Here is a 19,009-nt window from a genome sequence, read left to right on the forward strand (position 1 = left end):
CCTAAAAGAAGCCAGGGGAAGGATCCATAGTCAAGGCAATACGTTAATTGGAATCAGAGGTTAGAATAGTTACTCATAGAGTTGGAAGACACCGCAACGGGACATCCAGTCCAGCCCCATCCTGCCATGCAGGAACTCTCAATCAAAGCATCCCCAACAGATGGCCATCTAGACTCTGTTTAAAGACCTCCAAAGAAGGAGACTCCACCACTTTCCAAGGCAGCGTATTCCACTGTTGAACAGCTCTTACTGTCAGAAGGTTCCTCCTAATGTTGAGCTGGAATCTCTTGTCCTGGAGCTTGCATCCATTGCTCTGGGTCCCTATTCTCTGGAGCAGCAGAAATCAAGCATCCTTAATATGACACCGCTTCAATACAGCAGGAAAGAAAGGATCTGGAAATCATGCCTTATGAGGAATGACTCAGGGAGCTGGGGATGTTTAGCCTGGAGAAGAGAAGGTTAAGGGGTGATATGATAGCCCTGTTTCAATATTTGAAGGGATGTCATATTGAGGAGGGAACAAGCTTGTTTTCTGCTGCTCCAGAGACTAGGACCCAACGGAGCAATGGATGCAAGCTCCAGGAAAAGAGATTCCAGCTCAACATTAGGAGGGACTTCCTGACAGCAAGTCTGCTTGATAGTGAAATATATTGCATTGGAGAGTGATGGAGTCTCCTTCCTTGGAGGTCTTTAAACAGAGGCTGGATGGCCATCTGTCAATGGGGATGCTTTGATGGAGGATTCCTGCATGGCAGAATGGGGTTGGACTGGATGGCCCTTGTGGCCTCTTCCAACTGTATGATTCTACGATTCTAAGCAAATTAGGAATAGAGGCACGAACCCCCACTTAATGCTCCCCACTTATTACTCCTTGGGACCCCGCAAATTTCCCCCCTACAGCCCCCCTCCCACCCACCCCCCAAAATCCCCAAAGTTGATGCGTAAAGTTTGCAAAATTGCAATGCTTGTTTGCAAAATTCTCCGCGCCTGTGTGCGCTTGCAAAAACTTTCCACTCCTTCCTCCCTTCCTTCCTTCCTCTCTTCCTTCCTTCTCAGCTGCAAAAATGCGAATTCCAGAGGAGGGGTTAAGGTGGATCCAGTATAACAACAACAACAACAACAACAAAATAACAGCAATATATTTATTTGTTTCCCATCTCTGCTTTTTTCAGGGTCAAGACGGATAACAGCCAAATTCAAATACAAATTATATAATCAATAATAAAAACATTCCCTTAATTTCCCCAAACCTCCCCCCCCCCATAGAAATCATAACAATACCTCCTCCAAACCTCCCCCCTCCCATCTTGACATATAAATCATAACAATAAAACCATACGATAATAAATAAAGTTACTTAAAGCAATGAAAACAGGAGTGGCATTGAGGGGGGGCTGGTTTGGACGGACAAAGAGTCCTGTTCTATTAGTTATAATGAACTAATCTCAGCGGAGACCTTAAATTGCTAGTGTCTTGAATGGCTTTTCTTTCCTATTATCACTCCTTCTGGTTGGGCTGGTTATATATAAGGAGAAAGGAGAAGCCAGGTCAGCAAGTTAAGGCTCCTTGTTTCAAGATGGAATCTGTTTGGATTCATCCTTGACTCTCTGATCTCTGGTACAAAAATCACATCTAATTTAAAATGGCTCAATCTATAAATCACTTTACATATATATGGACACAGGTATTCTATACAGATAAATATATGTAGACATATGTACCAAGCTTTCTGGTGCTTATTTAGGACAGTTAGCAGAAAAAATTAACAAAGAATCCAAAGATGATAAATAGAATAAAAAATACAATGCAAGTGATGCAACAGATAAAGTAAGGACATGAGATGAAATCTGACCATCTGATGAACCAAGACGGCCTGAAAAAGAGCATGGCAGCATGGCAAAACAACATGGGAGAAGGTGTCACCTAAGGGCCTGAGCAGATGGACAGGAAAGAATGGCTCAATCCTGGGTTATCTGAAAGCGGGTCAAAACTGCCCCGGTGAAGTGTCTTAGGAGAAGCCTCCACGGATCCTCCAGGGATTCCTAAGAGGCACCTCTTCCCTCGGCCAGGCGTTCTTATACAGCCCATATGTCTTCCATGCGGGAGCGCTGGCATTGTATGCCTGGAAAAGAACAGAGAAAACAGAGATTTTTTACTTCCCCTTTGAAGCCCATGGGTTGTAATATCCCACATGGACATTCATCCAGACTTCCTCTACCGTTTACCCCAGTAAAGCTGCGAACAACCCCATTCCCCCTTTCTTTTGGTGTGGAGGGATCACCGCAGCTCAGGGCTTGGGGAAGGGGGAAAGGCCCTCTTCCCCAGAGAGAGACAGAGGGAACCAATACTCACCCCAACGGGTGACCTCAAGTAAGGCCTCAATGTTGGGCATGTACTTGTCCAACAGCGCATTGATGCTGTGACATAATTCCCTGCAGTGAAGAAAGAGTGACTATCACCTCACTAAGTCAACAGAAAACCCTGTTTGCTCAGTAGAGAGATTTGCATTCCTCCATCTGGTCCTATCCATCGGACTACAAACCCCCACGGACCCTTTCTCCCCCAGCCTTTACTTGTAACACAACTTACTCCTGCAACTCCTTGTGGGTCTCAGCATTGAGAATGCATTCACGTGTGACACTGAGCAAGGCCTTGGAAACGAAGGGTACCCATGGCTCCAGAATATCATCATCCGTGATGACATCTGAGATTACTTCAATCGCCTTCATGGCCCTCAGCTGAGTTGAGAAAGAAATACTGGTCTCAATAAAAGGACAACACTTGCAAACAATAAGGAAAGAGATCGAGGGTCCCCCGGCCCTTCTCCCCAATTCTCAAAGACAAGGTGCAGCCTTTGAATCTGCTCCGCATAGAGCAGCCATGTGAGGGTCAGCAGGAAAGACCCCTTCTGGGTGATGTCCCTACCTTCCTCAACCAGAAGGACTCCTTCACCTCGGCCATAAGGTATAGTAGCGCATGCTCCAGGTCGCAAAAGGAAGAAGTGATTACTTCAATCAGGAGCTTGTCACAGGTTCTGTCAAGAGAAACAGGGAAGGAGAGGCAAGTCACATGCTTACTGGACTTCCTGCCCTGGAGAGGGAATATAAGCTCAGGGCCTCAGGGATGCATGGGAGACTAAGAGGCAGTCCACCTACCTTTGGGGTGACTCTAAATAGTGATCTAGGATTAGTTCTAAATCCCGCTGGGCCGCAATGTCTGCAAACAACTCGGCCATTGTAGGGTTCAGATGGCAGAACCACTTACAAAGAGGGGACGGAGCCTTCTTTCCCTGGGGAAAAGGGGAGAAGGGGGAAATTAGGTAACTGCCACTTTCAAAGGCTTCACTTGCATGTTTGGACACGTAGGACGTGTCCTGGAAGGTGTCATGGCCACCCCACTCAATGGGCCTCTTCTTCACGCTCATAACAGAAGACCTTTTGAGATTCCTCCTGATCAGGAGGTGGAAACGTCCTGGAAAAGGAGGAGGTCAGGATCCTTCCCTTGCCTGACCACAGATCATGGTCCCTTTTCAAGACACTTGTGGTCTTGGGTCCAGAAGGGCAAAAGATGTATAAATACACACAGTGGGCCCTCCTTATCCACGGGTTTTTCTACAAGGATACACGGCTTGAAAATATTCCAAAGAAGTACAACTTCCAAATAGCAAACCTTGACTTGCCATTTTATAGAAGGGACACCATTTTGCTCTGCCATCACAGTGAATGGGACTTGAGCATCCATGGATTTTGTTATCCACAGAAACAAACCCCAGCGGATAACAAGTTCCAACTCTGTGTGTGTGTGTGAGTGTGTCTCTTTTTAAAATAAATACATAATAAGAGGACCCGCTCTGAAGGTCAGCCAGATTCTTTCCTTACCGGCAAGGGGCCAATCTCCTCCCGGTCAAACATTGCAGAGGTCTCCAACTCCTCCTCCTCCTCCTCCTTCTCCTCATCACAGTCCCCCATTGGCTCCGGATGTCTAAAATGGGGACAGGAAAAGTTCATGAAGTGTGGCACCTTCAGAGCATCCCTCTGGGGCAGCATGATGCTCCAGACAGCCCACTGAGGGACCACAAGGGCATCCTTATGGAAGCCTGTGGACTGATGAAGAGAGTGCTCCTTGCAGAAGCACCCAGCCATGTCTCCAGGGTGAGGCATTACAGCATCCATCCCTCCCAGGTGGGAACACATTACCCATCTGAAGCCAAGGGGGTTCTTTCCGGAAGCTGGGAGGAGAGACAATACAGTGTGCCCGCTCCATACGCGGGTGCACCATATGCGGCTTTCTGTTTACGCGGAAGCCGCACGGTAATCAAATGAATGGCGAGCATGAGCCCCATTATACTGAATGGGAACATTGGCAGAATTTGCGTTATGTGGCAGGGTTTGGAATGGATCTCTGCATAAGGCAAGGGTCCACTGTACAAAGGCCCGAAAGGAAGCCCACCCATGGCCCCTCTTGGACCCACATGCTCTTTGGAGATGTCAAGAAAAAGAGTACCTCTGATCCCCCTCTTCCTTGTTTTGGGTTTCTGGGCTTGCCTCCTCCATTTCTGGGGAAACCTTTCACAAGAAAAGAAGAATGCATTGGGAGACTTCTCCACTGAAAAAAGGCTTATCATTGCTGTCTCTCAGGACAAGGGAAATTGCACTTGAAGGCAAGCAAATGCATAGGAATCGGGGCCATTCTAATATTAGAACGTATACAGCCCAGACATTGGTGGACTGCAATTCAAACCAGGAGCCAACCCTTCCCCAACTTACCGCTAAGACGGCAGGTTCATCCAAGGCTTCTTCTTGGAAGCTGGAAGGAGAGAGAAGACAAAGGTCGGAATAGAAGCCCACCCATGGCTCCTCCATGGCCCCACATGCCCTTTGGAGACAGAAAGAAAGGCAGTACCTCTGAACCTCATCGTCCACCTTATTTCTGGCCTCCGCGGGCACCTCCTCCATTTCCAAGGAATCCTTTCAAAGGAAAAGAAGAAATGCAGTACATTCATGGAAGAATGTAGGACATTACAAAACAGAAGTCATCACACACAATGTAAATGCATGCTTCTTAGCCATGCTCGTAACGGAGGACATTTTGGAATTCCTCCTGGTCATGAGGTTGAAACATAGGACATGTCCTGGAAAACAAGGACACCTGGTCACCCTCAAGAGGAAAGATCAGGGCCCTTCCCTGCCTGCCCACCAGCCATGGTCCCGTCTGAGGACCCTAGTGGGCACTCTTCCGTGGGTCCAGAAGTGCAACAGATGTATAAACACATACAGTCGGCCCTCCTTATCCATGGAATTTTTCTACAAGGATACACGGCTTGAAGATATTCCAAAAAAGTACAACTTCCAAAGAGCAAACCTTGGTTTGCCAATTTATAGAAGGGACACCATTTTGCTCTGCCATCATATTGAATGGGACTTGACCATCCATGGATTTGGTTATCCACGGAACCAAACCCCAGCGGATAACAAGTTCCAACTCTGAGTGTGTGTGAGTGTGTATCTTTTTAAAACAAACAAACAAATAAATAAATAATAAGAGGACCCCCTCTGAAGGTCAGCCAGATTCTTTCCTTACCGGCAAGGGGCTAATCTCCTCCCGGTCAAACATTGGAGAGGTCTCCTCCTCCTTCTCCTCCTTCTCCTGCTCCTCAGCACACTCCCCCATTGGCTCCAAATGTCTAAAATGGGGACAGGAAAAGTTCATGAAGTGTGGCACCTTCAGAGCATCCCTCTGGGGCAGAATGATGCTCCAGCCAGCTCACTGAGGGACCACAAGGGTATCCTTATGAAGCCCATGGACTGATGAAGAGAGTGCTCCTTCCAGAGGCACCCAGCCATTTCTCCAGGGTGAGGCATTACAGAAGCCATCTCTCCAAGGTGGGAACACATTACCCATCTGAAGCCAAGGGGGTTCTTTCTGGAAGCTGGGTGGAGAGACAATATAGTGCGCCAACTCCATACGCGGGTGCACCATATGTAGCTTCCTGTTTACGCGGAAGTCACCGGGCAATCAAGTGAAGGGGGCTCAAGCATAGGCAGAATTTGCCTTACGTGGCGGGGTTCAGAACAGATCACTGCATAAGGCAAGGCTCCACTGTACAAAGGCCCGAAAGGAAGCCCACCCATGGCCCCTCTTGGGCCCACATGCTCTTTCGAGATGTCAAGAAAAAGAGTACCTCTGATCCCCGTCTTCCTCATTTTGGGTTTCTGAGCTTGCCTCCTCCATTTCTGGGGAAACCTTTCACAAGAAAAGAAGAATGCATTTGGAGACTTATCCACTGAAAAGGGGCTTACCATCTCTGTCTCTCAGGAGAAGGGAAATTGCACTTGAAGGCAAGCAAACGCAGAGCTATCGGGGGACATCCTTATATTGGAACGTGTGCAGCCCAGACATTGTTGGACTGCAACTCCCATTATTCCTGGCCACTGGCTCTGCTGCCCAGGGCTTCTGGGACTGACAGTTGAGCCACATTGGACGCATGGATTACATTTATGGGAAAACATATTACAAACCAGGAGCCAACCCTTCCCCAACTTACCGCTATGATGGCAGGTTCATCCAAGGCTTCTTCTGGGAAGCTGGAAGGAGAGACAGGACAAAGGTTGGAACAGAAGCCCACCCATGGCTCCTCCATGGCCCCACATGCCCTTTGGAGATGGAAAGAATGGTAGTACCTCTGATCCCTGTCTTCCTCCGTGGGCACCTCCTCCTTTTCTGAGGAATCCTTTCAAAGGAAAAGAAGAAATGCAGTACATTCATGGATAAATGTAGGACATTACAAAACAGAAGTCAGCACACACACCCAACTAAGATCAATGTAAATGCATGCTTCTTAGCCATGCTCATAACGGAGTACATTTTGGAATTCCTCCTGGTCATGAGGTTGAAACATAGGACATGTCCTGGAAAAGAAGGACACCTGGTCACCCTCGAGAGGAAAGGTCAGGGCCCTTCCCTGCCTGTCCACCAGCCATGGTCCCGTCTGAGGACCCCAGTGGGCACTCTTCCGTGGGTCCAGAAGTGCAACAGATGTACAAACACATACAGTTAGCCCTCCTTATCCATGGATTTTTTCTACAAGGATACACAGTTTGAACATACTCCAAAAAAGTACAACTTCCAAAGAGCATGCCTTGGTTTGCCATTTTATAGAAGGGACACCATTTTGCTCTGCCATCATATTGAATGGGACTTGACCATCCATGGATTTGGTTATCCACGGAACCAAACCCCAGCGGATAACAAGTTCCAACTCTGAGTGTGTGTGAGTGTGTATCTTTTTAAAACAAACAAACAAATAAATAAATAATAAGAGGACCTCCTCTGAAGGTCAGCCAAATTCTTTCCTTACCGGCAAGGGGCCAGTCTCCTCCTGGTCAAACATTGGAGAGGTCTCCTCCTCCTTCTCCTTCTCCTCATCACACTCCCCCATTGGCTCTGGAGGTCTAAAATGGGGACAGAAAGTTAATGAAGTGTGGCACCTTCAGAGCATCCCTCTGGGGCAGCATGATGCTCCAGAAACCCCACTGAGGACCCAGTAAGGCATCCTTATGGAAGCCCATGGACTGATGAAGAGTGTGCTCCTTCCAGAAGCACCCAGCCATTTCTCCAGGGTGAGGCATTACAGAAGCCATCCATCCCAGGTGGGAACACATTACCCATCTGAAGCCAAGGGGGTTCTTTGGGAGGAGAGACAATACAGTGTGCCCGCTCCATGCGCGGGTGCACCATACGTGGCTTTCTGTTTATGTGGAAGCCGCACGGCAATCAAATGAATGGCGATCATGAACCCCATTATACTGAATGGGAGCATAGGCAGAATTTGCGTTATGTGGCAGGGTTTGGAATGGATCTCTGCATAAGGCAAGGCTCCACTGTACAAAGGCCCGAAAGGAAGCCCACCCATGGCCCCTCTTGGGCCCACATGCTCTTTCGAGATGTCAAGAAAAAGAGTACCTCTGATCCCCGTCTTCCTCGTTTTGGGTTTCTGAGCTTGCCTCCTCCATTTCTGGGGAAACCTTTCACAAGAAAAGAAGAATGCATTTGGAGACTTATCCACTGAGAAAGGGCTTACCATCTCCGTCTCTCAGGAGAAGGGAAATTGCACTTGAAGGCAAGCAAACGCAGAACTATTGGGAGACATTCTAATATTGGAACGTGTGCAGCCCAGACATTGTTGGACTGCAACTCCCAGTATGCCTAGCCGCTGGCTCTGCTGCCCAGAGCTGCTGGGACTGACAGTTGAGCCACACTGGACGCATGGATTACATTTATAGGAAAACATATTACAAACCAGGAGCCAACCCTTCCCCAACTTACCGCTAAGACGACAGGTTCATCCAAGGCTTCTTCTTGGAAGCTGGAAGGAGAGAGAAGACAAAGGTCGGAATAGAAGCCCACCCATGGCTCCTCCATGGCCCCACATGCCCTTTGGAGACGGAAGGAAAGGTAGTACCTCTGAACCTCATCGTCCACCTTATTTCTGGCCTCCGCGGGCACCTCCTCCATTTCCAAGGAATCCTTTCAAAGGAAAAGAAGAAATGCAGTACATTCATGGATAAATGTAGGACATTACAAAACAGAAGTCATCACACACAATGTAAATGCATGCTTCTTAGCCATGCTCGTAACAGAGGACATTTTGGAATTCCTCCTGGTCAGGAGGTTGAAACATAGGGCATGTCCTGAAAAAGGAGGATACCTGGTCACCCTCGAGGGGAGGGGTCAGGGCCCTTCACTGCCTGACCACAGGCCATGGTCCAGCCTCAGGACACTAGTGGGCAAAAGATGAGGCCCCTCTGTGGTCTGAAAGACTCTTTCCTTACCGAGAAAGAGGGCTGGACCTCCACGGCAAGAGCAGGACAGGCAATGTCCTCCTCCTTGACGGAGGTTTCTTGCGGCTCCGTAAGTCTGGAATGGAGACAGGAAAAGGCCATTCAATGTGACAACTTCAGAACATCCCTAGCACCACTGACCATCTTTCCTGTCCAGCGATGCGGCCAGAAACGCGCTCTAGAAAGCCCACTGGTGGGCCACAAGAGTGGGATTCTCAGGTGGATCTCTGATCGCTTCCATAAAGCCGTAGCATGGATACCGAAAAAGACCTTAGAGCACAGGGGAGAGGTCAGGAAAAGTGCCCCAAAGGAATCGAAACCTAAAAGCCCCACTCAGCCTTTCCCCTCTTCCCAAAGGGAGATCTGGGCCTCATTCCCACACAACTGGTGTGTGATCTGAACCGATGGATCTATTTGACATTGGATTGTGGTTTACACTACACTTGCCCCGATCACATTTCCTATCATTTTCTGGCACCAAAATAAAGCACTTGTGGTTCCCATTCATGAATGAATGGATTCAAAATGATTCAGTTCCAGCCGGCCGTAGGGGAAATTTGAATCTATTCTGATCCGCTTGTGGTTCACGACACTTGCATCAAAAAGACGTGGGTTAAATGCATGCCCCCCCCCTCAGAATGGCTCCAGCAATTCGGATTAAGTGGGAACCAGGGTCATTTGAACTGGTTTCTTGCCATCGGGTTTAAAAGGCAGTGGGAAGGAGGCCATGAAAACACCAGCAGATTTACCTCTCCCTAGCAAACAACAAGTGCAAGAGATCCCCAAAAGTCCTCGTTTCCCAGAGCCCTGTACAGAAAGTTCCCCAAAGAACATCAGCGATACAAGCCCTCATTGCCCAAACCAAGGAAAGGAAAGGAAAGGAAAGGTAAGGAAAGGAAAGGAAAGGAAAGGAAAGAAGGAGACAGAAAGAAGGGAGGGAGGTGGTAAGAAGTATAGACAGAGGGAGGGAGGGAACAGAGGGAAGGAAGGGAGGGAGGGAGGAAGGACAGAAGGACATGGGGACTTACCTTGGAAGAGGAAGAGACCAGGCATCGTCATCCTCATCCATTGGTCGTCTGGAGCAGGAAAACCATTTGACCACAGTTTTCCTGGCCCTCTGCAGAGGAAAGAGCCGAATGAGAGTCAGAGAAAGGATGGCTGGCCAGAGCCATGGCCTCAATGGTCACCTCAGGCCTCTCTCTCTGCTTACCCCTCCACGCTTTTTCATGGACTTCCACACACTTGGCATTGTGGTGCTCAGAACTTGGGTAGACCCAAGCCAAGTGCCCTCCAAAAACAGGTCTGGTCCAACTAAGGTCCAGAAGAGCACTGACCAGTATCCAGCACACTGACCAGTATCCAAGGCAGAGACCAGTATCCAAGGCACTGACCAGTATCCAAGGCACTGACCAGTATCCAAGGCACTGACCAGTATCCAACGCACTGGCCAGTATCCAACGCACTGACCAGTATCCAACGCACTGGCCAGTATCCAACGCACTGACCCGTATCCAATGCACTGGCCAATAGTCAATGGCTGCACTGGCCTCAGCTGCATTCTAGAGTGAGTCCAGATTCCAGAGCGGATACGGAATGTTTTCAAAGGCAAACAAATGCATCTGGCCAAGTGAGTATGGTTGCCATGTTCTTCTCTGGGCCTTGCTACTCTGCCTTGAAGGACAGGCGGAGGTGCTGGGCCATTGGAGGAAATAAACATAGCAGCAGGGTGTTTTCGAAGGCTTGGCACTGCCTTGCTTCTTCCTAACTCTTGTCACTGGACCCCTTCCATCTCCATATGGCCCTTAGTAGTCCCTTCCAACTCTAGGATCCTATGAATTCCTGCAGGGCAGGAGGTGGGTTGGACTATATGACCCTTAGTAGTCTGTTGCCAACTAGCGCCTGGACCCTTTGGGGATCTGCAAATGAAGCAGGTAGACTGGAACAGCCTGGGGCAGGGGCAGTCCACCAACCATTGTCAGCAAGTACTCCGGAGGGACTGTTGGACCATTGCACTAGGACAATGGGAGAGCAGGGTTCGAATCCCCCTCTCTTCTGCCAAGGAAGCCCACCGAGTGACCCTTGGCGAGTCACATTCTCCCAGCTGAACATGAGCCAAGAGTGTGATGCAGCAGCTAAAAAAGCCAATGCGATCCTAGGCTTCATCAATAGGAGTCTAGTGTCTAGATCAAGGGAAGTAATAGTGCAACACTGATACACTTGAGCACTAAAAAATAAATGCATAGATGTAAGACTTCAGGCTGAGCATGAGCCAACAGTGTGACGCAGCAGCCAAAAAAGCCAATGCAATCCTAGGCTTCATCAATAGGAGTGTAGTGTCTGGATTGAGGGGAATAATAGTGCCAACTGGATACTACACTTGGGCAGTAAAAAAGGGAAATGTATCGATGGGGGACATCTGGCTTGACGTGAAAAAGTGATCTGGGTGCCTTAGTGGACCTCAGGTTGAACATGAGCCAAGAGTGTGACGCAGCAGCTAAAAAAGCCAATGTGAACTTAGGCGACATCAATAGATTTATAGAGAAAACACTCCTCTAGGCATTCATAGGTCCTTCAGCATGACTCTATGATCAACCTCTGGCAGATGTTGACCATAGAGTTGCCCTGGAGAACCTATAACTACTTCTCTAGGTATTTGTAGGTCCTCCATTGTGATTCTATGACCAACTCCTGGCAGAAGATCAGTGGAAGATGTTCCCTCGGAGAATGGTGGAGCCTCCTTCTTTGGAGGTCTTTAAACAGAGGCTGGATGGCCATCTGTCGGGGATGCTTTGATTGAGAGTTCCTGCATGGCAGAACGGGGTTGGACTGTATGTCCCTTACGGTGTCTTCCTCTATAATTCTGTGATCCTATGAGTTGTTCAGAGGGGTTTTGCCACTGCCATCCTCTGAGGCTGAGAGTATGTGACTCTCGGTGGCCACCCTTGGAAACAGAGGGACAGGACGAGGCAGGAAACCAGTTCTCCCATTCTCAAGTTTCATTCTTTACTTTCCACCTTGAAAAAGAGAGCAAAGGGAAACAGAGGGGAAAGATAACCCACACTCTTGCAGCTCATCCCATTGAAGTCCTATGAAGGCAGAGGCTGTTTCTCTTGCAAGGGAGAACAGTTAGCTTTGGAGACATTAATTTCCCACTGTTGCGTCTTGCACGAGGGGCTGGTGTTTGCTAAGAAGGAAACGCGATAAGGGAAAGCCACTTTGTCTGGCCGCTTTATAGATAAGCGCCGCTCGGTATAGAAATTACCGGTATGGGGGGAATATATATAAGAGGAGCTCTTGGTAGCAGAGTTCGAGAGAGCAGCCGAGCAAAAGAGGAGGATTAAGCCATTGATATGGCCTTCAGAACTCAGCAAGGAGAAGGAAATGTCACAGAGCCACATTGCTGGGCATGGCGCATAGCAGGGTCCTCCTTGGGACGGCGGAATGGCCGAGTTCAAATATCACCTTTGCACTGAACTTGCTATTTATCTGCGCCTTTTGAGCCTTTTTGCTTTTGGAGATAAGAAGGTTAAGAGGTGAAATGATAGCCCTGTTTAAATACTTGAAGGCATGTCATATTGAGGAGAGAGCAAGCTTGTTTTCTGCTGCTCCAGAGAATAGAATGCAAAGCAATGTGTCCAAGCTGCCGGAAAAGAGATTCCAGCTCAACATTAGAAGAACTTACTGATAGTAAGAGCTGTTCGACAGTGGAACACACTTCTTTGGATTGAAATTTATGGGGTTGTCATAAGTCCAGTCGCAATGTGAAGGCACATGCACACAACCTTCATGTTGCACTGAGATATAATGGGGATATGTCCTTAATTAAACGTTTAAAGTCTTAGGAATTTGGGGTTAAGTTCCAGGAAAAACCGCGGCATGCGGCCAACTGTCCGTTCGTAACGGCAGAAGTCTTGTTTATCCCTCGAAAGTCCTGGCATGGTTTTTTCCTCCGTTGCTTGCTCCGCTTAACATGCAAACTTCCCCAAGCAGTGACCTCAGTACAGGCCATAAAACTCTTTTTATGGGGTTTGTAAAACATATTACAAGGAAGAGGTGGCCGTTAATATGGCAAATGAGGTTAACGGTGGGTGCTGCTTCTGATGTCTTTCCAACCTTGATAGATATCTTTAAGGAGGGAAGCATTCTCAAAGAGACCTATGGGGACCCCAGGAATGTCATAGGACAGTGATGGCGAACCTATGGCACGTGTGCCAGAGGTGGCACTCAGAGCTTTCTCTGTGGCACATGTGCCATCGACCCAGCACAGAGTTTGCCAGAGTTTGTTACTAGAAAGCCAGAGGGACATTGCACTTTGCAATTAATAAGTGGGTTTTGGGTTGCAGTTTGGGCACTCGGCCCCGAAAAGGTTCACCATCACTGTCATGGGACCTTAGGCAAGGAATCCTCAGAGGTTTGGCAGCAAAGGGGGAAAGAAGGAGGTGAGAGAAACTGGCGCATGTCAAAAGCAGCTGAAAAAGTGGGACGACGGAGGATTAACTGGGACGGTCTTTGCCAAATCCTTGCCAAATCCGTGCACTTGGAGAGTAGAATCAAAGGCCCCATACAGACAGGCCAAAATAAAGCTGCTTCGGGTCACTTTGGAGGTATGCTGTTTAAATGATGCATGCGTCCTAAGAGTCCGGAAGCTGCACCAAAGCTGCACTCCATTCCTTAGGACTGGAACCTGGCTTTGGCGCGGCTTCTGGACTCTTAGGACGCATGCATCATGTAAACAGCGTACCTCCAAAGTGACCAGAAGCAGCTTTATTTTGGCCTGTCTATATAAAGCCATAGAATCATAGAAAAATAGAGTCGGAAGAGACCACAAGGGCCATCCAGTTCAACGCCATTCTCCATGCACTTCTCTCAACCAGAGCAAGAAGAAATATCCGCACATCTGAAGCCTCTAAGCTTCCTCAAAGCAAAGTGTCCCTTGATTTTTCCTCCCAAATACTTCCTCCTTCACTCGCCAACATTGTTGCTTCTCCTTCAAGGCTTGACTTTGACCATTGGGAGCAGGAAGCAGTGGCAGAATTCAGCCACGATTCAGAAATCCCCAGCCCCATTGCTCCACAAGCTCCAGGAAAACGCCCCTAGAAGCAAAATCCAAGGCCAGGGTTAAGTGGGGAAATTTGCAGGCAAAGGCCCTATACAGACTGCCAAAATAAAGCTGCTTCAGGTCACTTTGGAGGTATGCTGTTTAAATAATGCATGCATCCTGAGAGTCTGGAAGTTGTGCCAAAATAATGCATGCGTCCTGAGAGTCCGGAAGCTGTGCCAAAGCCACGCTCCATTCCTTAGGACTAAATTGTGGCTTTGGCATGGCTTCTGGATTCTTAAGAAGCATGCTACATTTAAACAGCATACCTCCAAAGTGACCCATAGCAGCTTTATTTTGGCCTGTGTGTATGGGGCCAAAATCTTCCCTGAACAATTGTCTTGGCTGGGATTTCCGCCAAGTTGTTTGCCATTACAAAAAGCAAGCCAGAAGCCATCATGGAACTTGGATACTCTCAAATGCCCACATAAAACTGGCTATAGTCTATGGCTATTTCACCCATCCCTCTCCTCTCGCCAAATCCCTTTCCATCCTCTCCTTATAAAAGCTATCCCATCCTTTCCCCAAAACTGGGACTCAGGGCAGCTATCTTTCCATCTGATCCCAAAGCCACCCACTTCTAGGGATAGAAAGCATGTTTGAAAATGGACAGGTAGCTTACCTGTCATGGTATTTCTTCGAGTGGTATTATTTTCTGTAGCAAAACACTAGTTTCTGCATTGAAAATGCCTTCCCTGGAGCATCATGCGCTATTTTCCACTGTAAAATATTACGTGTGAGTTTTGCACAGAATATACCTTGAACTGTGTTTAGTCTTTGAAAACTGTACTCTCTTGTAGTAGGACGAGCGTTACTCAAATGACTTGTTGCTCCCTTCGAACACAAAACCAGTGATGAATTACAACCTGTACCAGTCAATCGGTATCCAAGTGAGTGCTACAAATGTGGAGTGTGGATATATCCTAAGTGGTTTCAACTTCAGCATCTCTAGTAACAAAGGACAGCCACAGTCAATAATGGGCTTCATAGACCAGTGGCCTGGCTCTCTACTGAGTAGCTTCATAGAATCATAGAGTTGGAAGAGACCCCAAGGGCCATCCAGTCCAACCCCATTCTGCCATGCAGGAACTCTCCATCAAAGCATCCCTGACAGATGGCCATCCAGCCTCTGCTTAAAGACCTCCAAGGAAGGAGTCGCCACTACACTCCGAGGAAGTAGTTTGTTCCACTGTCAAACAGTCCTTACTATCAGGAGGTTCCTCCAGTGTTGAGGTGGAATCTCTTTTCCGGCAGCTTGCATCCATTGCTCCAGGTCCTAGTCTCTGGAGCAGCAGAAAACAAGCTTGCTCCCTCCTCAATATGGCATCCTTTCAAGTATATAAACAGGGCTATCATATCCCCTCTTAACCTTCTCTAAGGCGTTCCTTTAGGGCATGGTTTCCAGACACTTCATCATTTTAGTGTGAGTAAGAATACCAGCCTGCATTCGAACTGAAACCTTCAGGTAAGACACCTTGCCCCTTGTTAAAAGCCGATTTCCCCTTTCACCAAACACCGTGTCATTTTGTTCTTTGCAAAGGCTGGCGAGGACTCCTGCCGCAAAGCCATGCTGCTCTGCTCTGCTATTTGATGTACGCACTGCTGTTTTCCTTTCCCATTTTGCTTTAACCGAGCGTCGGGATGCAGGGAGGGAAATATACCTTTTTGAAGGGTGCCTAATTGGGCATCAGCCTTGCGGCACACGCCGCGCTCTTTACAGCTTATTATTTTAAAGTAATTTTGCCTGTCACAGTCTCTCTCTTGTTTTGGAGGAGCTGCATGCTCTCTGCCAGGTTGTGTCACAGCTGTCCCCCCCCCCCCTTACAAACAAGACAACTTCTTTCAGGTGTGCAGAATAACATGCCACAGGCCCCACTGCCTCTGCCGCACCTTGCCTGTTTGATTCCAGTTCTTTCAAGTAGACGCCGCGCGGCTGGGATTTCACGCCTGTCATCTTGACGAAGGTCATTACGTTTTTTGGTCAGAGGCTGCTTTAAATGACAAATTTGCCTTCAGGTTCCTTCCCTGCACCCTTCAATTTTTTCCCCCAATGTCACTTTGCTTTCAAATGCTGGCGCTATCTTGCTTTGACAATGCTGTTTAGCATTTTGTCGCACAGAGGGAACCCAAGCTTTTCAGGCTGCATCAATAGAAGTCTAGTGTCTAGATCAAGGGAAGTAATAGTGCCACTCTATTCTTTGGTCAGGCCTCACTTGGAATAATGCTGTGCCCAGTTCTGGGCACCACAATTCAAAAAGGAGGTGGAGAAACTGGAGCGTGTTCAAAGGAGGGCAACTAAAATGGTGAAGGGTCTGGAAACCATGCCCTATGACAGTGATGGTGAACCTTTTCGAGGCCATGTGCCCAAACTGCAACCCAAAACCCACTTATTTATTGCAAAGTGCCATGTCTAGTAACAAAGTGCCATGTCTAGTAACATGGCTTTCTAGTAACAAACTCTGGCAAACTCTGTGCTGGGGAGACGGCACATGTGCCCACAGAGAGGGCTCTGAGTGCCACCTATGGCACGCGTGCCATAGGTTCGCCATCACTGCCCTATGAGGAACGACTCAGGGAGCCGGGTATGTTTAGCCTGGAGAAGAGAAGGTTAAGAGGGGATATGATAGCCCTGCTTAACTATTTGAAGGGGTGCCACATTGAGGAGGGAACAAGCTTGTTTTCTGCTGCTACAGAGAATAGGACACAGAACAATGGGTGCAAACTGCAGCAAAAGAGATTCCAGCTCAGCATTAGGAAGAACCTCTTTGGAGTAAGGGCTGCTTGACAGTGGAAGACGCTCTCTTGGAGAGTGATGGAGTCTCCTTCCTTAAAGGTCCTTAAACAGAGGCTGGATGGCCATCTGTCAGGGATGCTTTGGTTGTGAGTTCCTGCATGGCAAGGGATTGGATTGGATGGACCTTCTGGTCTCTTCCAACTCTATGACTCTATTCTATGCTTCTAGGTTCTTCTTTACAATAAACCAGATTTTCCCAAGGTATGTGGAGGAGAAAAAAAAAGAGAGGGAGATTTACAAAACAGAGCAAGGAAGGAGGATAAGTAGGCATTTTTAGTTCTTTTCCTCTCTGCACCAGCGCCTGCTACCTTTGGCAGTTCAAAAGCTCCAAACCTTAATTGGTTTTATTTCACCATGGTATAAATCAAGCTCCTTGGCTGTATGTCAATTATTTTTTGGGGTGTCAGTTCATTCAACTTTCACAACATCGCTGTGAATATTTTATTAAGAGACTAAGAATTGTTACGTGGACAGATCTTGTAGCACCTCTGAGAGAATAAGTGAAAGGAAGAAGTTGGCTGCATGAGCGTTCGGAGACTTCAGTCTGCGTTCTCAGATGCATTTAGGAAGTAGACTTTAGTCTATGAAAACTCATACTGCCAACTTCTTTCTTTCAGTGAGTCTCAAAGGTGCTACAAGATCTCTCTACATACTGATTCTACAGACTAACACGGCTATATCTTTCAATTCTAAGAATTGTTATGGCAGACTCTTCCGTTTTTCCTTAGGGAAAGGAGCCGGGAGCGAAAGAAGCGCTACTCCAACCGCACACACAAAACTCTGGAAACCAATCCCCCAAAATATGACGCCTCAATATGACATCCCTTCAAGTATTTAAACAGGGCTCTCATATCACCTCTTAACCTTCTCTTCTCCAGGCTAAACATCCCCAGCTCCCTGAGTCATTCCTCATAGGGCTTGGTTTCTTTTCAATTCTGGAAATGAATGGCCACCTGCCAGTTTTGGGGCAGCAAACAGTAGTAAGTTGGCTCCATCCAGAGGACAGGAGGGTATGTTTTCTTCCAAGGGTTAGTCAGGTCTCATTATGGGATTTTCAAGGTAAAAGGCATTCAGGGAATGGTTTACCATTGCCTCCTTCTGTGTTAACTTAACAATCCATTGCATACCGTATGAAAGATATTAAAGACGCAGATGGTTTGACTGAAGCTTGACAGGCGGCCGGTCCAAGAACTCTGCTTTGAAACGCAGTCATCCTCAGAGTATTGACTAACGGTCTTCTTCGGAGCAGTATCTTAAGTGATCTGTGTAAGAAAACAATACAAGTAACTATGATGTATATCCATCCATACTCAATATCATAGTAATAATTATTTTGCACATTACCAACATGTCCTACTTGCTAAGTCAAACTGGAGCGATACCAAATCAAAGGCTTTCATGGCCGGCATCCATAGTTTTTGGTGGGTTTTTCGATCGATGTTGCCACGTTCTAGAACTTATTCCTGACATCTGTGGCTGGCATCTTCAGAGAATAAATTCTTCCAGAACATGGCCACATAGACCACAAAAAGCTATGGGTACCAAGAGAGACAATTCCATACTAACTCCCTCAGAGATAAGCTAAAACACCACTGATATGGACCCAGAGATTCTCCGCTAGTGTCAATGCCACCTCTTGCCACTGTTGGGTAAACTACCCACATTGGCACATTGAATCTGGCTCCTCAGCCAAAAGTCTGCCTAATTTGGGACTCCCGACCATCAGCATAGCCTCTTACCTCATTGGCGCATGCAATGTCCCCAACACAGAAAGGTCATTGTGGAAACCACAGCTGTGAATCTGTTGATGGCCAGTTGACTGAAGTCTCTTGAAGGTCTCTCCCTCATAGGTCACTAAAAGTCAAAGCCGACTTGATGGCAAATAACAAGAGCAACAAGAGTCGGGCCCTAGTACAAAACCATAAACCATTATATACATGCAATATACAGAGAACAAAGGGGGCAGATTGAAGTGGCCTTTCTGATCTGCCACATATTCCCCCACACGTCTGAAGCTCAGCAAAGCATCTGCCTACAGAGAACAGTCACTTAACGGATTCCTCCCTCTTGCTAAGGAACCTTTGGGGTGCTTTCGTTGCCTATTGTGCATTTTACACACCGGGGATCCCCCCCCCTTTGCTACAGAAGTGACTGTAGAAATGATTGCAACCTCAAGAATAAGAACTCTGAGCTCTTAAATCCCCCGTATTCATCAAACATACTGTAGTCCAAAGTGCATTAATACATTTAAAAATGAAAGACACTGAATGTGGGATT

The 19,009-nt window shown here is 47.6% G+C and overlaps 1 protein-coding gene across 1 annotated transcript; it reads right to left on the minus strand.

The window, feature by feature from the left end:
* Positions 1-2,075: 2,075 nt before the first annotated feature.
* Positions 2,076-8,421, minus strand: LOC149307694 (uncharacterized). The gene is made up of 16 exons (XM_089536797.1): positions 8,326-8,421; positions 7,963-8,024; positions 7,358-7,451; positions 6,681-6,730; positions 6,545-6,584; positions 6,182-6,243; positions 5,581-5,683; positions 4,903-4,967; positions 4,767-4,806; positions 4,504-4,565; positions 3,879-3,981; positions 3,156-3,289; positions 2,926-3,034; positions 2,590-2,738; positions 2,353-2,432; positions 2,076-2,122 (listed from the first exon to the last, which is right to left on the minus strand). Exons 1-16 carry the CDS (start codon positions 8,419-8,421, stop codon positions 2,076-2,078), a joined length of 1,296 nt encoding a protein of 431 aa, XP_089392923.1.
* Positions 8,422-19,009: the final 10,588 nt, after the last annotated feature.

This window comes from Sceloporus occidentalis, unplaced genomic scaffold, assembly GCF_023333645.1.
Source record: "Sceloporus occidentalis isolate IW3139 unplaced genomic scaffold, rSceOcc1.0.p SCAF_8, whole genome shotgun sequence".
In the NCBI taxonomy this organism is placed as follows: Eukaryota; Metazoa; Chordata; class Lepidosauria; order Squamata; family Phrynosomatidae; genus Sceloporus; species Sceloporus occidentalis.

Bases quoted from the DNA above. Each gene is read 5' to 3' on its own strand.
- LOC149307694 (XM_089536797.1), bottom strand. From the start codon at position 8,421: ATGGAGGAGCCATGGGTGGGCTTCTATTCCGACCTTTGTCTTCTCTCT. The intron at 5,684-6,181 runs GTACTCTTTTTC...TCCCCATTTTAG, and splicing joins GAGGAAGACGGGGATCAGAG to ACATTTGGAGCCAATGGGGG. The intron at 3,290-3,878 runs GTAAGGAAAGAA...CCTTTTCCCCAG, and splicing joins AGGAGATTGGCCCCTTGCCG to GGAAAGAAGGCTCCGTCCCC.